Here is an 18,032-nt window from a genome sequence, read left to right as displayed (position 1 = left end):
CAGCCAGGAAGGAGAGTCTGTGCTTTAGGCCTTGGGGGGCAGCCCTGATCTCCTTTGCAGGCCACCTAGGTGTGTATAGCTGCCCCCCTCTCCCCAAGCTGCCTGGGTGTCCCTCATGCCCAGGGTGGGGCCATGGTGGTCCTGCGGCTCCACAGCCCCCGCCCTCCCTGTCCACCCTTACAGGTGAAGCGCCTGTTGAAGAAGCAGGTTGTGAGGATTATGTCCTGCTCCCCGGACACCCAGTGCACTAGAGACCATTCCATGGAGGACCCAGGAAAGAAAGGAGGGGCCAAAGCCAAAAGCGAAACAGGGTCCGTCAGTCCCGAAGAGACGCCTGATGGGTCCACCAGCCCGGTGGACATGCAAGATGAGGGCTCAGAGGAAGCCCAGGACACGAGTGAGCAGCTGCCCCCCTTCCTGCTGAAGGAAGGTGGAGACGACAGGCTGCACTCAGCAGAGCAGGACGCGGATGACGAGGCTGCTGATGACACAGATGACACCAGCTCGGTGACCTCCTCTGCTAGCTCCACCACTTCCTCCCAGAGTGGCAGTGGTACAAGCAGAAAAAAGAGCATCCCTTTGTCTATCAAGAACTTAAAGCGAAAACACAAGCGGAAGAAGAATAAAATCACTCGTGACTTTAAGCCGGGGGACAGGTAAACCCAGAGGGCGCCTCTCCCTGCTGACTGGAGAAGGTCCAGCCTGGGGCTGACCCTTTGGTGCCTGCACACACAAGCATACACAGTCCACAAGCCCTCTGTGGGCTCAGAGGCACCCAGCTGAGGTGCCTCGGATTGGCCTGGATAGAAAAGAGAGGTCTGGGAGTGGGGCAGCGGGTGGCATGGTGGCACTGGCCCCAGGTCTGGCCCCTGGGATCACATTCACGAGGTCTCCCAAAGGAGACCTTTCTCCAAGGAGGTTGCAGGGCAGGGGAGGTGTAGGTGAGCACATGTGGACCGCTTTGTCTTCCTTCTCGCCCGTTTGTGTGGCCTGGCTGGCTGGTGGCACCGTGCCTGCAGGGTGGCAGTGGAGGTGGTAACCACCATGACCTCGGCAGACGTCATGTGGCAGGATGGCTCCGTGGAGTGCAACATTCGCTCCAATGACCTCTTTCCCGTGCACCACCTGGACAACAACGAATTCTGCCCTGGAGACTTCGTGGTGGACAAGCGAGGTAGTGCTGCCTCCAGAAGGCTGTCCAGCAGAGGGCCTGGACAGGGCTTAGGGGGGATGGGCCGGAGGTCTCAGGGACAGGGAGGAAACAACCCCTTAGAAGGTGACTCACTTTTTCAAGGACCGGGGCAGCCTTTTCTGGCCTCCCAGCCTAGGCAGAGGACATGTGGGTTCCGTGCCTGGCTATGGTTGAGATGTAGTGAGGGGCAGGTGGCCCCACCAGGACTCCTTACCTAGACGTTCCCTCCTCTGGTTCCGCAGTCCAGAGCTGTCCGGACCCCGCTGTCTATGGTGTGGTGCAGTCCGGGGACCACGTGGGCCGTACCTGCATGGTGAAGTGGTTCAAGCTACGGCCAAGTGGCGATGACGTGGAGGTGAGTACACGCAGTCCACACTGCTTCATGGTGGGCTAGGTGTCAGGCCCCTGGGCTCACGACGACCCATCCTATCCTCCAGCTGATTGGAGAAGAGGAAGACGTGAGTGTCTACGACATTGCTGACCACCCTGACTTCCGGTTCCGCACAACTGACATCGTCATCCGCATTGGCAATACTGAGGATGGAGCTCCTCACAAGGAGGATGAGGTAGGGCTGCCTGCCTCCTAGGCAGCATCTGCAGTCCCTGGAGGTGCCACCAGGTGGCTCCAGAAGACAAGACGTGCTGTGCTCTGGGCTCCCCAAGTGCCTCCCCAGGAGGGCAGCTGCCTGACGGCCTCCCCAAGGATTCACCCACCTTCGGGATCAGGCTTCATGTAGCTGGTCCTGAGTGCTGTGGGGGCACAGGAGAGGCTTGGGGAGGTGGCATCTGAGCTGGGCCTTGATGAGTGAGTGGGAAATTGGGGTCAAGCAGAGGAAGAGTAGGACCAAACATCCCATGGCAGGGACCCCGTTGTAAGAGTGTCAGGAAGCCCAGCGAGAGCTGACTGCTATGAGTAGGAATGGAATCAGTAGGGGCTTGTGTGCTCGACTGCCCGTTTTGGAACCAGAGTGTCCTACGCTTAAGCTGCTCACCAAGTGTGGCCTCTGGCTGGCACCCACATCCCTTCCCTTCTTGTGGCCTCACCCTTGTCACCCATTGCTCCCTTTTGGTGGTGCTGTGGCCCTCATCCCTCGGAGAGCTGCTCCTTGACCCTGCCCCATTTACCCTGCAGCCGTCAGTTGGCCAGGTGGCCCGCGTGGATGTCAGCAGCAAGGTGGAGGTGGTGTGGGCTGACAACTCAAAGACCATCATTCTGCCCCAGGTGAGCCCTTTGCCAATGCCCAGACCACATGGCTCACAACTGTGGCAGCTGGGCTGGGAGCCTCGGCCTGTCTCCTGTCCCTGCTCAAGGAACAGGAAGACGGGCTCTCAGATCTTCCTAGTGAGGGTCTCTTCTTTTGGGAGTTTGGGTCTCAGGGAGAGCTTAAGAGGGAGGGGTTATTACATGCCAAGCTCTGGGCAGAGGGAGTTAGGAGAACAGAGGGGCAGCCCACAGCTGGACCATAGTCTTGCCCCACCCGGAAGGTTTGCAGGTTTGCCTGCATCCCCGTCTCACTCTGCTAAAAAACATAGGTTACTTCCTATAGAAGGTAGAGCCTTCCCACCAACATTTCTAGGAACATTTCTCCAGATCAGGAAGAGAAAGGAGAAGAGCTGGCCCCAGTCCCAGCCCCAGCCCCTGCTGGTGGGTTCTGAGCAACAAAGATGTTCTCAGTATCATTTCTTTGCCCCCACTCTGTTTGAGCCAATCCTCACATCCCTTCTCCCCTCTCCTGGTCCCTTTATGGGGTGGGGGAGGGAGTGGCTCACTCCTTCATCCGGACGACCATTCCAGGAATACGTGAACAGGATGTGACACAGGCCAGCTCTCCTCAACCTCCCCCTCCTATTGCATGTTCTCAGCTAAACCCCACAGAGGTGGCTGACCTGAATTCTCTGGGGTGGAGCTGGATTTGCCACCAGGGGTGGCCAGTATTCATAGAGGCAGAGGAGGCTGGAATGGTCCTTGGCTGCCGGTCGGGCCTTTAAGCCCCGCCGCCGGGTGTGGGGTAGGCAGAGGCACCTCCCAGAGGCCCAGGGACCACCTAGCACAGAGAGGCCCAACTGCAGAGTCCAGGATAGGAAAGGGGGAAAGGGCGGAGGGGGGCCGCTGAGGCCTCAGCATAGCCTGTCACCATCAGCTCTGAGGGTCGGGGGCTGCCCCGGAGCCCTGCAGAGCCTCTCTGAACTGTGCCCATCTGCCCCCAGCACTTGTACAACATTGAGTCTGAGATTGAGGAATCAGACTATGACTCGGTGGAAGGCAGCACCAGTGGGGCATCCTCGGATGAGTGGGAGGACGACAGTGACAGCTGGGAGACGGACAACGGGCTGGTGGAGGATGAGCACCCCAAGATAGAGGAGCCCCCCATCCCACCTCCTGAGCAGCCAGCAGCCCCCGAGGAGGACAAGGGGGTGGTGATCAGTGAAGAGGCTGCCACGGCCGCCATTCAGGGGGCTGTGGCCATGGCTGCGCCCGTGGCTGGGCTGATGGAGAAGGCTGGCAAGGATGGGCCCCCAAAGAGCTTCCGGGAGTTGAAAGAGGCCATCAAGATCCTGGAGAGCCTCAAGAACATGACTGTGGAGCAGCTTCTGACAGGCTCACCCACCTCCCCCACAGTGGAGCCTGAGAAACCCACTCGGGAGAAGAAGTTTTTAGATGACATTAAGAAACTCCAGGAAAATCTCAAGAAGACTCTGGACAATGTGGCCATTGCGGAGGAGGAGAAGATGGAGGCGATGCCGGATGCTGAACGCAAGGAGGACAAACCTGAGGGGCAGTCCCCCGTGAAGGCCGAGTGGCCCAGCGAGACCCCGGTGCTCTGTCAGCAGTGTGGCGGCAAGCCTGGAGTCACCTTCACCAGTGCCAAGGGCGAGGTCTTCTCGGTGCTGGAGTTTGCGCCCTGTGAGTTCACCTTGCCTTTGCCGGTCCCCTCCCAGCTCCCAGCTGCCGCCTGAGGAAAGGAAAGCATTTCCCTGGTGTGGTCACTGGGGCGGTGGCTGGGCTCGAGGGTGTGAAGCCTGGGGGCTTATTCGCCCGCCTGGTGGGGCGCTTCCTCTAGGCCACTTCCCCCGTGTGGCAGCTGTCCTTCCAGATAGAGTTCTCGGGTCCTGTCATTAGGGATTGACCCCTCTTTTCTCTCCTCTAGCAAATCACTCTTTTAAGAAAATTGAGTTCCAGCCTCCAGAAGCCAAGAAGTTCTTCAGCACAGTACGGAAGGAGATGGCACTGCTGGCTACCTCGCTGCCCGATGGCATCATGGTCAAGACTTTTGAAGATAGGATGGCAAGTAGCCTGGCGTGGGCTTGGCGTGGGCAGGTGCAGGTGTTCTTGTGTGGGTGCTTGGCACCCAGAGGCGGCCGGCCAGCTGTGGGCTCCTGGACCTCCAGGACTGAGCAGCACCTGAGAGGCCACCCACACCCCTTATGGGGCAGGAGACAGGCTCTTTCACGTGGGGGGCACACACGTGTCTAGACCACACGGTGTGTTCTTTTCCCCCTTCTTTACAAGTTATTACCTGAGTGTTGTTCTTTTTAAAGTATCAGAACGTTGCAGAGAAGGCTGAAGTTGCCTTTGACCAATCCTCACCCAGCCCCTAGGCATCATAATTTTAGGAGTTTTGTGGGTCTCCCTACAGAAGATCTTTAAAAAGAAAAAAAAAGACCACCTTTTTTTATTTTCTATTTTCACATTCTCACACGTCAGCATAAACATTTTGTGTGATCTGTTCCACACGAGTAGCCTGTCATTGCACACATCATCCGTAGTTTGCTTTTTTGTCTCAATGGGATGATTTTTGAGACCTGTTGATGTTGATGCGTCTTGATCTAGTTCATTCTCTTTTAGCTACAGATTAGTATCCACTCACGTGGCCATGTCCCATTGCGTTTTCCATTCCTCCCTCCATGGCCCGGGCCCAGGCTTGAGTCATGCCACCGGAGGCGGTGTGAGCGCGTCCTCATTCCAGGCACAGGCATGCCCGGTCCATCTGTCACCTCATTTATTCAACACCTCCACCGGGCCCCTGCTGTGTGCCGGGCCTGGTGCGAGACACTGAACTTGAGTCTGACCTGGCCGCAGCTGCAGTCCAGCTCTGGCCAGAGGGTCAGAGAACAGAACAGGGGTGCTGTTTGCACCTGCCTGGAAACCATGGGGTGGGGCTGGGGTCACCACGGGGTCGGTGCCACTCAGGGTTCATTCATTCTTTTTTTTTCTTTCTTATATTTATTTAAATTCAATCAATATATAGCGTATTACTCGTTTCAGAGACAGAGTTCAGTGATTCATCGGTTGTGTACAACACCCAGTGCTCATTACGTCACATGCCCTCCTTAATGCCCGTCACCCAGTTACCCCATCCCCCCGCCCCTGCTGCTCAGGGTTCTTGGTGACATCTTTGCTTTTGCTTGAGTTTTAGTAAAACTTGAAAATTCCAACCTGTCTCAGCTCTGCTGAGGAGAGAACAGCACTTTTTCCAGGGCTTACTCGCAGGGACAAATGGCGCAGTGCATTATCTCAAGGCCTGCGGGGTGGCACCGGGCAGTACTCTGCCCTTGCTGTTTTTACATCACCCAGTGTCACGTGTGTTGCTGTAATAGTGGATGCCACCCCCCACCCCCGATACACAGATTTCAACTGTCTGGAGGCAGTCTCCCTAATGACTTAATGACCCGAGTTTCTTTGGTGGTCTGCCAGCTTTTCCACTGGGGTTCCAGATCCCCTTGTTCCTCTGGTTCCCTAAAAGCAAGTATAGCCTTGCCACCTTGGAATGTTCTTTCATCTTCTGACTAGTTGTAATTGTTGTTGGCCTGAGGGCAGAGGGGGTCAGGGCAGGTGTTTTAAGAAATGAATCTTCAAAGTAATGACTTAATGATAAAAAAACAGTTTGGATGATTCCATTTATACCAGGAGTTAAAAGATGCCGTGTAGGCCCGCGCAGAAATAGTTCCATTTAGCTTCTCCGTAGCTGGTGGCGTCTGGAATCCCAGGGCGCTGTTCTTCCTCCCCCCGATCCACACAGGTGCCGCGTGCAGCAGCCCGCACCGACCTCAGCCTTCCCTCCCTCTAGGACCTTTTCTCAGCCCTGATCAAGGGCCCCACTCGCACCCCCTACGAGGATGGCCTCTACTTGTTTGACATCCAGCTGCCCAACATCTACCCAGCCGTGCCCCCCCACTTTTGCTACCTCTCCCAGTGCAGTGGCCGCCTGAACCCCAACCTGTATGACAACGGGAAGGTGTGTGTCAGCCTCCTGGGCACCTGGATTGGAAAGGTGAGTGTAATGCCAGCACCTTCGGGGTGGGAGGACAGCCTGTTGGGAGCGGGTGTCTGGACAGAGTCGATCATGCTGTGTGCACATGTGTTTCAGGGGACAGAGAGGTGGACGAGCAAATCCAGCCTTCTCCAGGTGCTCATCTCCATCCAAGGTACGGTGTCGGGGGAGGGCTGGTGGTCGGGAGAGCTGCTGGGGGTTGCGGAGACACAGGCCTCTGTCTCCAGCTCCCACCCGTAGCTCTGGCTGCCCTCCAGGGGTCCTCAGGCCAGCCCTCATGGGCTTCCCACCCCAACGCCCACAGGTCTGATCCTGGTGAATGAACCCTACTACAATGAAGCCGGCTTCGACAGCGACCGGGGCCTGCAGGAGGGGTACGAGAACAGTCGTTGCTACAACGAGATGGCGCTCATCCGCGTGGTCCAGTCCATGACCCAGCTGGTGCGGCGGCCCCCTGAAGTCTTCGAGCAGGAAATCCGGCAACACTTCCGTACTGGCGGCTGGCGGCTGGTGAGCCGCATCGAGTCCTGGCTGGAAACCCACGCCTTGCTGGAGAGGGCCCACGCGCTGCCCAACGGGATCCCCAAGGACAGCAGCTCCCCGGAGCCGCCTGCTGTGGCCGAGCTCTCAGACTACGGCCGAGAAGAACCTGAGGACGGAGGGCTGGCCGCTGGCGAGGCCTCCCAGGGCTCAGACTCGGAGGGCGGCGCCCAGGGCCCGGCCTCAGCTAGCAGGGACCGCACAGACCAGACTTCGGAGGCAGCGCCTGACACCCCGGTGCCACCCAGTGTCAAACCAAAGAAGCGGAGAAAGAGCTACCGGAGCTTCTTGCCTGAGAAGAGTGGCTACCCTGACATCGGCTTCCCTCTCTTCCCACTTTCTAAGGGTTTCATCAAGAGCATCCGGGGTGTCCTGACGCAGTTCCGGGCCGCTCTGCTAGAGGCAGGCATGCCTGAGAGCGCGGAGGACAAGTAGCTGCCACCCTGGAGGAAGGAATGTCACGTGGGGAGAGGCCAGCTGCTGCCCGCTCACTCCCTCCCCCGGAATCGCCCGTCTTCCCGTTTTCTCCTCTGTCCCCGATGCAAAAGCCCCTCATTGCCCTCTCCCCAAGGTGAGTTTGATGCTGAAGTGCAAGGAGTTTCTTGAGATGCTGCCGTTTCTTCCCCGAAGCAATCTTTTGACAGGCCGGTCCCCTGTGGCAAAGAGAATCTGGAACCTGCTGCTGGTCTTTCCACTTGTCACCCAGGCAGAGCGTCCTGGCACTTGCTTCCTGGCCGTGCCCATCTTGGGTCGGAGGTGCGGGGTTCCGAGGGCCTGCCTTGGGGGCTGTCTGTGGGCCCGCACAGCCCAGCAGCAGAGCGGATGTGCGTGCATGAAGCGTGGGCGGCTCCAGCGCTTCCCCCAGTCCCTTTCCACCCTCTTCAGTGCCCCCTGGAGCTTCCCTGGCCCCGGGCCCCCCTGCTGCCATCACCACCAGGTCCTTCCTCGTCCCCCAGCTGGGGAGTTGTAGCTGCTGTCACCAACTCCTGGCTCCGCTCTGGACTGTGTACCACAGGACAACCCTCAGGCCTGTTGAACTTGCTCTCTAAGAGAGGTTGGGACCGGGCTGGGTTCAGGGGGACACCCGGGAGGGGTGGCGGCCCTCACAGGTGACACGGAATGAGAACCAGGGAGCTGCTGGAAAAAACAGCGGTAGGTGCCTTGCTCTGGCGTCCCAGGTGGCTGGCGGATGGCAGTGTTGGGCCGCCGCGGGGCCGCTCCCTGCCCAACCCCGCCCCAGGGCCCCAGGAGGCGGAGGCGCAGCGGAACAAGGCCAGAGCCAGTGCTCGGGCCTCTCTCACACTCTGCCCTCCCACTATCACATGCTGAGCCTGGGAGGTGGCCCCTAGCTCGAGGAACACAGAAGGAAGGAGCCAGTCCCTACCCGCGGTCTCCTGTCGCTTACAGACTCTGCGGGCTCAATCCGGGGAGAGAGAGGTGGCCCGCGGGGGTTCTCCTCCCTCACAGAGACAGGCCCAGAGGTTTACAAGTTTTCTAAGCTTTTGATAATGTGAAGCTCCAGGTTAAGAGGATGCTGTTGAGCACATTGCAGCTATGTAATTTTTGGTGTATGTATGTAATATTTAAGGTTGAAAGAAAATAAATCTCAAAAGCAAAGATATTAACTCTTATTAGAAAAAAAAAAGACAAAAAAAAAAAAAAAAAAAGAAGCCAAAGCATGATGCGTCTTGTCCGCCTTAAGCCGGCTCCACACCTGTGCTGTGTCACAAGCACCCAGCAGGCAGCAGCCGCGGGGAAGGACGGGGCCGCGCCGCAGGCTGCGGCTCTTAGAGCCCTGAGTCGGTATCTCGTTTGAGAAACATCCAGAGTGACTGGTGGGGCTGTGCTTCCCAGTGCGTTGTTCATGTGGAGATGTGAATGCCTACTGCTTAAGATATCTGTATAAAGTGCTGTGTGATTAAACTTTTTTTTTACTTGCATTTTTTTTTTTTGTTTGGCTCATTACAATGTACAAAAAAAGACAAGGTGGCACCATTAAACCTGCCTCTGCCATTCATCTGGGCTCTGTCGCCTTTCTTTCCCTCTGGGGCACCTCACACGTCCCTCCCCAGGGGAAGGCAAGACCAGTTGCCAGGAAGGTTCACGGCGGCAGTCCCCAGGCCTCTGATTGACCAGTTTGGCCAGGTCAGCACCTTCCAGCCTCTGGGGGAGCCGACATCCAAGCACCCAGCCTGGGCTTTAAGTCAAAATGATTACCAGTTTGGGGGCCTGGTGATCTGCCCCGCTCTTCTGCTTCCTTCTAACTCGTGCCCCACAGGGGCCTGGCAGTGTAGGGTAGAGGAGGCTGGGGGAGCCCTGGAGCCCCCCCTGGAGGGATAGAGGACTTCTTTCCAACCGCCTGCCATTTTGACTGTTGCTCCTTGCTAATCTCCCTAATGCTCCCAAACTCCGACCTTTTCCCTCTTCACGGAGACTAGCTGGCTGTGTGGTCCTGGGTAAGACATTCTAGCTCTGAGTTTGTCTTCCACATGGGGCTGGACAGTTGGTTGAGCTCCCTGGCTTCTCCCAGGCCAAAAATGGTATAATCACTGGGGCAGGACCCTAACTCCTGCCCAAAAAGAAGCCTAGACTAGCCCTGATCCTGTGCCCACCACCAAAATGACACTTACCAGGAGTCAGGACTATGCACTGCCAATCCACTGCCCACCACTGGGCATTAAGTTCTAGAGCCCTGGCAGGAGCAAGACCCCATTCCTGCCCCAACACCCAGGATAAGACCAGGAGGCTGGGAATGCCACTTTATTTGTATTTAATTCATGGGGTTGGGCTCCCAGAAACAAAATGGGAGTGGCTTCTGTAGGTAGGGAGGCCCAACCAGCTGGGCTCCTGGCCCAGAGCCTCATGCTGGCCTTTGGTAGGCAGAGCCTGCCCTCCCAAAGCACAGCCTCTACCTTCCCACCGTCTTCAGGGGTCCTCCTCCTCCCTGGCACATGAGCTGCGGACAGGCCCTCCAGTCCTGGCGGAAGGGTGGAGAGGGTCCTGCCAGAGTTGACCAAGGAGGCTAAAGCACGGCAAGGCCCACAGTCACAAGGGCTCTTCTGGAGATGGTCCCTGGGGAGGCTTCTGGCTGGCTGGGGGCTCCATGCAGCCACTGACCATCCAGAGGTAGTCTGGGTGCACCTGGCCCTGCACAGCCTCACTGACCATCAGCTCCCCGTCCACAGCAAACACCCCCTTCCCATCCTTGGGCTCCAGGCGGAAGGCAACCACAGGCACATACACCAGGTAGGGACAGTCATACTCCATGTGCCTGCCCTTCTCCATGGCCAGGAAGAGGCGCAGCAGCATGGCCCGAGACACACCTGCCCGCACGTAGAACAGGTGCATAGTGCCAGCCCGGCATCGGCCCATGGGGGCAGCAAACATCTCGCTGCCCAGGTGTGAGTGCAGCAGGGCCAGCACCAGCACGAAGTCCTGCTCTGGTACCACCGTCCAGTGTGAGGGCACTGGCTCCTCCAGGGGTACGAGGTGCACATCTGTAGGACCCTGCTGGTTCTGCCGGTCCACAGCAGGGGAGGTGGGCACTTGGGAGACCACCCTTTCCACGGGGAGGTAGGCCAGTGTGCCCTGGTAGACACGCAGGGCCGCCAGGCGCAGGAAGGTGCCCAGAGTGAAGCGCATCTCCCCTAGACGCCGGAACTTCTCGCTCTCCAGATCCACGTCAGCAATGAAGCCCCAAGCCAGGCTAAGCACGGAGAAGAGGCGTGTCCCGGAGGCTGTCTGCAGTGACAGCAGGTTCATGGGTGCCAGCAGCCGGCGGCACAGCAGAAGCGTGCAGTTGGTCAAGAGGTCCTCATTAGTCACCTGTTCGTAGCTGCAGGGGAGAAAGGTCAGATGGTGCAGGGCAGGAGGCCTCATGCGTGCGCCTCGCTCCTCTGCCCGAGGACGTGAAGCGGGCAAAGGAACGCTGCGTCCCTAGGGCGCTGGGGGGAATGACAGATGGCACAGGAGGAGGTACCCGCTGGTCACCCAGGGAGGGCCCCAGAACTGAGGGTGGAGGCTCCAGAAGAGAGGAAATAGACGTTATGCCATATACGGGAACTTAGAAAACCTGGTGGGAGGGTGGCACTGAGGGAAAACAGGTCCACTCTGGCCCTGGGCTCTCACCCGGCATAATGGTTCAGAGAAGCTGCCAGCGCGTTACCAGAGCCGGCGGGGAGGCTGCACAGGGGCTTCCGGATGGCAGTCTCCCAGTCGGGCCGCTCCATGAGCCCGTTCACCACCTGTGGGGAGCACGGGGGGGGGGGGGTGCTCAGCCTAAGCAGCACGCCCCCCCCCCCCCAGCCCCTCGGGGCAGGCCTCACCTCATGCATCAGCCCGTCTCCGGACATGACCACCAGCGCATCCCAGCGCCCCAGCTCCTCCCCGCGCACCAGCTCCCGAGCGTGGTTCCGCCGCTCTGCGGAGAGACAGGGTGGCCACGGGGGTCCAGGGGGGGGGGGGCGGCTGCTCCCGCAACGCCCCGGGAGGCACTCACCAGTGAGCATCAGCGTGAAGGAGACCTCGGCCTGCGCCAGCAGGGGCTGCACGTGGCTGCGGAAGAGCTGCAGCGCCTTGCCCTTGCCTCCGCGCGGGTTTACCAGGATCAGCACGCGGCAGGGCCGGGGGAGCAGGCTGCGCGCGCCGCCCGCTGCAAAACAAGCCCCACGGGGCCGCGTCCCCAACCGGCCACTAGGGGGCCGCGGCTCACAGCGGGGGCGCCGGGGTGGAAACGCGGGCCTGAAATCCCCGGGTGATGGAGCCAACAGAGCCTGGCAGGAGGCCCCGGCGTCCTGGGGGGCCGGGGGGGGGGGCAGGACACCCCGGTCCTCGGCTAGGGGCGGACCGGCTTCTGGCCTCGTCGGGAAAAGTGCTCCGGCTGTCCTCCGCCCCTCTCCTTCCCCGGCTGCCGCGGGCCGTTCTTCCTGGCAAGGGAGGAAGAGAACCCCGCCCCCGGCAGCCCCTGCCCCCCGGGGCCCCACGAACCTGAGTCCATAACCTCGACCCGCGGCTCGCGCTGCCGGGGCGTCCCCAGCGCTGTCGGGGAGCTGCGCGCGGCGGCGGCCCCTGCCTTCAGCTCCTTATCGGCGCTGCCCAGGCGCGCGTCGCGGTGCCGGCCGAGGGGCTCGCCCTCCCCGCCCGGAGCCGGGGCCGCGGGGGCGCCCGCGTCATCCCCTGCGGCTGCGGGATCTGAGGGAGAGGAGACAGCGCTGGCGGAGCCCCGAGCGGCCCGCGGCGGCGGGGAGCGCCGGGCTGCACCGTCGGACGGGGCGCGGGGAGCCGCGCGCTCGGGCATCGCCCGCCCCCCGCGAGGTGCAGAGAGCCGCGGTCTGGCGCCCGCGGGGCGCTCCCGGCCCGGCCCGAGCCCCCCCACCCCGCAGAGCGGAGGGTCAGGCCCCGGGGGCTCCCCTCTCAGCGGCGTCGGTCCCGGCCCGACGAGGAGGCAGAGCCCCGTGGCTCCTCGCCGCCCCCGGGGCTGCCGGGGGCACAGGGGTCCCGCGGCGTAAAAATGCCAGAACGTGAGCGGACATCGCGGGGCTCGAAGCGCCCGGAGCCGCCGGGACAAGCGCCTCGCCCGCGGGAGCAGCGCGGGGGCCCGCGAGGGCTGAGCCGAGCCGAGCCGAGCCGAGCCCCGCCGCCTCCCCGCGCCGGGCGCAGAGCGGGCGCCCAGGGGCCGCGAGCGGCGAGGAGCCGGGCGGCGGCCCTACCCAGTCGGTCCGGTTTGCTGGGGGAGGCGCCACCTCCGTGCCCTGCAGCGGCCGAGGGCGGACTGGGCTCGGCCGGCCCCGTCTGAGCGACGACCCGAGCGCCGCAGGAGCGCTGGCTGCGCGGCCTCCCCGCCTCTGGCCTCAAACTTTTAGCTCAACTTCGCCGCCAGGCGCCGCGGCCTGGCCACACCCCGCGCTCCCCGCGCTCCCCGCGCTCGGGGGTGGAACCGGCGCCTGGCGCGGCCTGGGCCTGCCCGCCCCCAGCCTCACGGCGCCGCCTCCCGCCCGGTCAGCGCCCGCGGCCCGGCCCAGCTGCCGGAGAGAAGGCGGCGCCGCGCGGGGCGGGAGTCGGCGAGGCGCGGGGCTCAGCGTCCCGGGCGCGCAGGGGGGACGCGAACTCGCCGCGGCGCCCCGGGTCGGAGCGGCCCCTCGGCTGTCCCCGGACGCCGCCACCTCCGGCCGCGGGGTCTTCCCCCGTCGCGCGCTGCGCCCCAGCCCACTGGGACCCGAGGCCCAGACCCCTCGGGGTCCCCCGCCCCCCGCGCCCCGCGCCCAGGCGACTCTCTGCCGCCTGCTTTGGCTCCTGGCGGGCAGCCTCGCCGCGCAGCCCCCGGAGCCCGGGGCAGCCGGGCGTCCATCCACCCGCCCGCGTGGGGCGTAGGCGGCCGCGGACCGGAGGAGGGGGCCTGGTCGAGACCCATAAAAGTTGGATCTTTCCCCAGAGGAAACCGAGAGGCTACCCCGCAGCGGGCGACCCAGGCCCGCGCCCCTCACCCGCGGGAGGGGACCCGGCGTTGTAACCTAGGTCTGGGGGGCCCGGTCGGGATCCGAGGGCCACACGCGGGGCAGCGGCCCCGCCGCCTCCTCTGGCTCGGCGGGAGGATGCGAGCGCCCCGGGAGTCCTCGCTTCGACGGAGGCAAACGGAGATGCGTGTGTGTCCGTGTGCGCGCGCGCGTGTGATATACGTGTCGTGGGCAAGGGTCTGACCTGAACGTGTCCGCCACCAACGAGTTAAGTCCCTGGGGGGTTGTTTGCGGAGACCCGGAGGAGGACGTCGCCACGGCCGACTAGGCGCCCTGACCAGGTGCGGCCAAAGTTAGGGGAGGCCTCACCCGGGTCGGGCCAGGCGGCCGCGGGCTCTCGCGCCCACACCTGCAGCCACCGCCCCCCCGCCTCGCTCTCCCCAGCGCCCCCGAGGATCGGGAACAGGCAGGTCCCGCGGCGCCGTCCCTCGGGCACGCCTCCGTGGGGTCCCTTCCGGGGGACGCGGGCAGCCCGGCCCCGTTTCCCAGCACCTGGGGGGCGGCGCCCGAGGTCCCCCGCGGGGAGGGACGCGCGGGCTCGGGGCCCCGCGGCTCGGCGCGCGTCGCAGCGGTGCGCGCCCCCGCCTGGCGCGGCCCCCGGGAGGCCCCGGCCGGTCCCGAGCGCCCCGAGCCCGTTCCGGGAAGGTGACTCAGCGACGCGCCCCGGGCTCGAGAAACTCCGCAGGACTAAGAACCGGGGGGAAGGAGCCGGGGCGTCCTGCCCTCCCGCCGCGCCGCAGCCGCAGCCGCGGCCCCGGACCTCCGGACCCCCCACCCCCACTCCCCGGGAACCCGAACCCGGGGGACCGCTGCGCTGCAGCCGCAGTGCCGTGGTCACGCGACGCGGGGACGAGCGGCGGCGGCGGAGGAGGAGGAGGAGGAGGAGGAGGAGGAGGCGGCGGCTCGGTGCGGGAGCCAGAGGGCCAGGGACAGCCCGCCAACCCCTCCTCCCCCGCCTCGTCCTCCTCCCCTCCCCTCCCCTCCCCTCCCCTCCCCTCCCCTCCCCTCCCCTCCCCTCCCCTCCCCTCCCCATGTCCCCTCCAGTGAAGCCTACGGTCGAAGCCTGGATTAGGCGCCGCGAAAACGCGGGGCTCGGGCGGGTGCTCCCCGAGATCGCAGCCTGGGAGCGAGGTGCCTGCGGAGGCCAGGGCAGCCTCCCCCTCTCCCCCGCTCGGGAGGGCACTTCATTCAGGCCTGAGGAGCCGCTGCGTTAAACCTTGGAACCTGGTGGAAACTGAGGCACAGGGAAGGGAAGACCTGGCGGTGCAGGAGTCCGTGGTGAGAAAGCTCGCCCGCTGCAGGGTCCCTCTCTTCCTCCCGAGCGCCCCAGGCTGGAGCCCCCGGGGTGGCAGGGCCGGGCGGGGGCGGGGTGACCAGAACCCCGGCGGGCGAGGGGCGGGGAGGCGGGGGCGGGGGGTGAGGGGGGCCTGCTGGGTTCTTGCTCCGGCCTCCGGGGGCTCAGTGGGAGGGAGGTTGGGGGGCAGAGCCCTCTGGCCCCGGTTCCAGTCCGCACAATGGTTCCTCTGTCCTCCCCGCCGCCTCTTGCCCTGCCCCCCTCACCTCCACGGTCTCTGCTCTGCCCCCCTCATTCTTGTCATTAACCGCCCGGTTCCGCTCTCTCCAGGCCCGCGCTGACCTCCAGCCTGTCTCTAAAGTACCGCATCTGCCTCCAGAAACTGGCCCATCAGCATCCCGGCCAGGGGAAACAGGATGGGCCAAAAACAAGATGCTGTGGCCCTTTGACAGTTGGGGGAACCCAAACCCTGGGAAGTGAAGGTTCTTGCAAATGCTTAGCACCAGTTCCCAGCAGAGCTGAGAAGCAAACGCAGGAGTCCTGCCCCAGCCTGGAAGACTGAGGCCACCCCAGGCTTCTCGCACATGTTTGAGTATCCGCCGACCTGGTAGGTCGCTTGCCACAGAGCTGCCCCAACGTCCGGGCTGTGCAGGGTGTCCCAGAGAAAAGAGGAAACACCTTAAAGCCCTCTCCAGACTTCCTCTCCCAAGTCCTGATTCAGCAGGGCCCACCACCCCGTGAGGCCCACCATGAGCCTGGCTTCAGGCTCGATCCCACCTGATTGCCACTCAGGCTCACAGGTGAAAGAGACTGGTTTTCCCAGCCCCCCTTCCTCCTCGTGGGGAGCCCCCCGCCACCAGGGAGACACACCTGAGAGCCCCTTCTCTCCTGCTTCAGAGAAAGAAAGCAGGAATTGACTGGGCCTGGCTCCAGCTTTCTGGAAAATTGGAGCCAAGGCCGCCAGATGGCAAATGACTTGCTTTTATTAGGATAGGATTCCCGCCATCTCACCGGTCCCTGAAGCAGTCGTCCCAGGAGGTTTCAGCTCCCAAGCTGAATTGCAGAGCCTCCAGGCCTCCTTTGACCTTGAGTCCTTGCTGCCAGGGAGGCTGCAGGAGCAGGGAAGGGAGGTGTCCAGCCCTCCAAACTCTTCCTAAGACTTGTGTTCTCGGACAGCCCCCAGATGTGGCTTTCCCTTCTGAGAGGTTCCTAGATGCTGGTGACAGTGTCAGGTATTGGGGGGGACGGGGTGTGCCGCACACGTGGTGATCCAGGAGGGCAGACTGGTCACGCAGGATTCTTGGCTGCACGCAGGGAGTGATCAGAGTTTCTGTTTCTGCTGTGGCTCATCCACTCTGGGCGTGTGGTGAGCCTAGCTCCACGCTCTGCGTGACCTCCTCGTCCTCGTGGGTTTCCTTGCTGAGGCTGGGAGCACAGGGCTTGTCTGGGCTCCGCCTTCCACCCTCACCTGCAGGCTGATGGGGTACTTAGCCTCCAGAGCCCCCTGCCGGGCCCGCCCACTCGGCTCATTTCCACTCCTTGCCCAGCATCTGAAAGCTATTCTGGTAGTTTCTTGGGGTCATTGTAACAAAGTGCCACCAACTGGGTGGCCTCCCAGAAATCCACTGTCTCTCGGACCTGGAGGCCCAAGTCTGAGATCAGATTGTCAGGGTTCCTTCCGGGGCTGTGCGGGAGGATCTGTCCCAGGCCTCCCTCCTAGCTCGGGCGGGCTGCTGGCAAGCTGCTGTTGCTTGGCTGGGCGATGCATCACTGCATCTCTGCCTTCGTCTGCACGTGGCCTTCTTCCTGAGAAAGATTTGGCTGCTTCGGTTCCTTGTTCCTTAGGGTCTGCGTGATCTCCGGTGGGCGTGTTGTTTTTCAAATGCAAATTGCTCTGGGAGGAAAAAACCAACGGGTCATTAGGACTCTAGTGGGAATTAACGTATTACAATTCTTTTAGCATTTAACCTTTTCTTTTTTTTTAATTTTTAAAGATGTATTTATTACACAGAGACAGAGAGGCAGAGACACAGGCAGAGGGTGAAGCAGGCTCCATGGAGAGAGCCCGACGTGGGACTCGATCCCGGGTCCCCAGGATCATGCCCTGGGCTGAAGGCAGGCGCTAAACCGCTGAGCCACCCGGGCTGCCCGATTTCACCTTTTCAATCAAAGAAAGTGCAAATGCGAGGTGTCCTGAAAAAGGGACGTGTTCCTGCAGATGTGGGAGGAAGGAGGATGTCTGGAAGCTAGACCTACCCTCCTCCTCACGTTGTCAAGGTGAGATCTGTTGGGAGGGGTTGTTTACATCTGCCCTGGCTGCCACACTTCCTTGCACGCCCAGGCTTGCACACCGCTCCCTCAACTTTCAGATCTCACCGCGCATCTTGATTTATGGCATCTTTGGCTTCCCGAGGAGATGCGTTTGTTTTTCAGCCCTTGGAAGAACAAAGCTGAGGTTTGTGTTAGTGTAGGGATGCTCAGATTTGTTCTTTTACAAGCTCCAGAGGTCAGAATGGATCAGCAGGGCTGCAGGCTGCGTTGCCCCGCCTGTTCCACCTCCAGCGGCCACCTGCATTGTCTGGCTCAGGACCCTTCCTTCATTCCAAAGTCAGCGCAGGACTTCAGATCTCTGACCTTTACGTCTGTTGTCACGCCTCCGACTGATTTTCCAGCCTCCCTCTTCCTCGTAGGAACCTTGTGATTGCCTTGGCCCCACCCAGATCATCCAGGATAATCTCACCCTTCTAGAGCCTTAATGTGAAGTTTCTGAAGCATCCGCATGTCCCTTTTACCATATAAGGTAATCCATTCACTGGTACCAAGGATGAGGACCTGGACCTTTGGGGGGCTGTTACTCTGGCAACCACGGATGGGTAGGGAAAGTCTGGGAACTGTGTCCTTACTTGGCTACCGAACTTTCTGACATTCCCCGCTTTCCCCAGCGCTGCCGAGTAAACACAAACCAGGAGCTTGCTTTCCCCCCAAATAAGTGGCTATCGTGTGGGAGTAAAAACATTTTTGCTGGCGTAACACGTGATTCTGTGGACTTCGTGGGTAGCGGTCCCAACAAAGAAAACTGGTTTCCAATTTTGAAAACTACCTGAGAGAGAGAAATTGGCATCTGGGCTAAACATAGTAATTCCAGGGTTTCAGAACCCCAACTTTTCACCTGAGGGAGGGCTGGCAAGCAGACCAACCCATCCCCTTTCGGCCTGTTAGGA

General features: G+C 61.7%; 3 protein-coding genes across 6 annotated transcripts in view; 2 read left to right on the top strand and 1 right to left on the bottom strand.

The window, feature by feature from the left end:
* The window catches only part of UBE2O (ubiquitin conjugating enzyme E2 O), a 55,930-nt gene extending 46,908 nt beyond the window's left edge, over positions 1–9,022 (top strand). For all 3 annotated transcript variants that reach the window (XM_077854345.1, XM_077854344.1, XM_077854346.1), the window contains exons 9-18: positions 184–656; positions 1,020–1,174; positions 1,435–1,547; positions 1,630–1,758; positions 2,325–2,414; positions 3,401–4,097; positions 4,342–4,478; positions 6,262–6,465; positions 6,562–6,619; positions 6,770–9,022. In XM_077854345.1, the coding sequence (XP_077710471.1) occupies positions 184–656; positions 1,020–1,174; positions 1,435–1,547; positions 1,630–1,758; positions 2,325–2,414; positions 3,401–4,097; positions 4,342–4,478; positions 6,262–6,465; positions 6,562–6,619; positions 6,770–7,440 (2,727 nt within the window). In that variant the 3' untranslated portion in view covers positions 7,441–9,022. The remainder of the gene's footprint in view (positions 1–183; positions 657–1,019; positions 1,175–1,434; positions 1,548–1,629; positions 1,759–2,324; positions 2,415–3,400; positions 4,098–4,341; positions 4,479–6,261; positions 6,466–6,561; positions 6,620–6,769) is intronic.
* Positions 9,023–9,749: 727 nt separating this feature from the next.
* SPHK1 (sphingosine kinase 1) lies at positions 9,750–13,882 on the bottom strand. Of its 2 annotated transcripts, none has more exons than XM_077854347.1 (6): positions 13,702–13,882; positions 11,992–12,195; positions 11,504–11,656; positions 11,331–11,425; positions 11,134–11,249; positions 9,750–10,840 (listed from the first exon to the last, which is right to left on the bottom strand). In XM_077854347.1, exons 2-6 carry the CDS (start codon positions 11,999–12,001, stop codon positions 10,051–10,053), a joined length of 1,164 nt encoding a protein of 387 aa, XP_077710473.1. In that variant the 5' UTR covers positions 12,002–12,195; positions 13,702–13,882; the 3' UTR covers positions 9,750–10,050. The 2 variants fall into 2 exon arrangements, with proteins under 2 accessions (XP_077710473.1, XP_077710474.1); XM_077854348.1 differs by lacking the exon at positions 13,702–13,882 and adding an exon at positions 12,464–12,551.
* Positions 13,596–17,841, top strand: LOC144286250 (uncharacterized). The gene is made up of 4 exons (XM_077852460.1): positions 13,596–13,644; positions 13,731–14,795; positions 15,142–15,418; positions 16,806–17,841. The coding sequence occupies exons 1-2, from the start codon at positions 13,596–13,598 to the stop codon at positions 14,729–14,731; spliced, it is 1,050 nt and encodes a 349-aa protein (XP_077708586.1). The 3' UTR covers positions 14,732–14,795; positions 15,142–15,418; positions 16,806–17,841.
* Positions 17,842–18,032: the final 191 nt, after the last annotated feature.

Source organism: Canis aureus, chromosome 16, assembly GCF_053574225.1.
Source record: "Canis aureus isolate CA01 chromosome 16, VMU_Caureus_v.1.0, whole genome shotgun sequence".
NCBI classification, from domain to species: domain Eukaryota; kingdom Metazoa; phylum Chordata; class Mammalia; order Carnivora; family Canidae; genus Canis; species Canis aureus.
Note: the sequence above shows the minus strand (reverse complement) of the source record. Positions and strands in the feature narration are given on the sequence as shown.

Coding starts and splice junctions, on each gene's coding strand:
- LOC144286250 (XM_077852460.1), top strand. CDS start 13,596: ATGCGAGCGCCCCGGGAGTCCTCGCTTCGACGGAGGCAAACGGAGATG. Junction 13,645..13,730: donor ACGGAGGCAAACGGAGATGC/GTGTGTGTCCGT, acceptor CAACGAGTTAAG/TCCCTGGGGGGTTGTTTGCG.
- SPHK1 (XM_077854348.1), bottom strand. CDS start 12,536: ATGTCCGCTCACGTTCTGGCATTTTTACGCCGCGGGACCCCTGTGCCC. Junction 11,426..11,503: donor CTTCACGCTGATGCTCACTG/GTGAGTGCCTCC, acceptor GTCTCTCCGCAG/AGCGGCGGAACCACGCTCGG. Junction 11,250..11,330: donor GAGACGGGCTGATGCATGAG/GTGAGGCCTGCC, acceptor TGCTCCCCACAG/GTGGTGAACGGGCTCATGGA.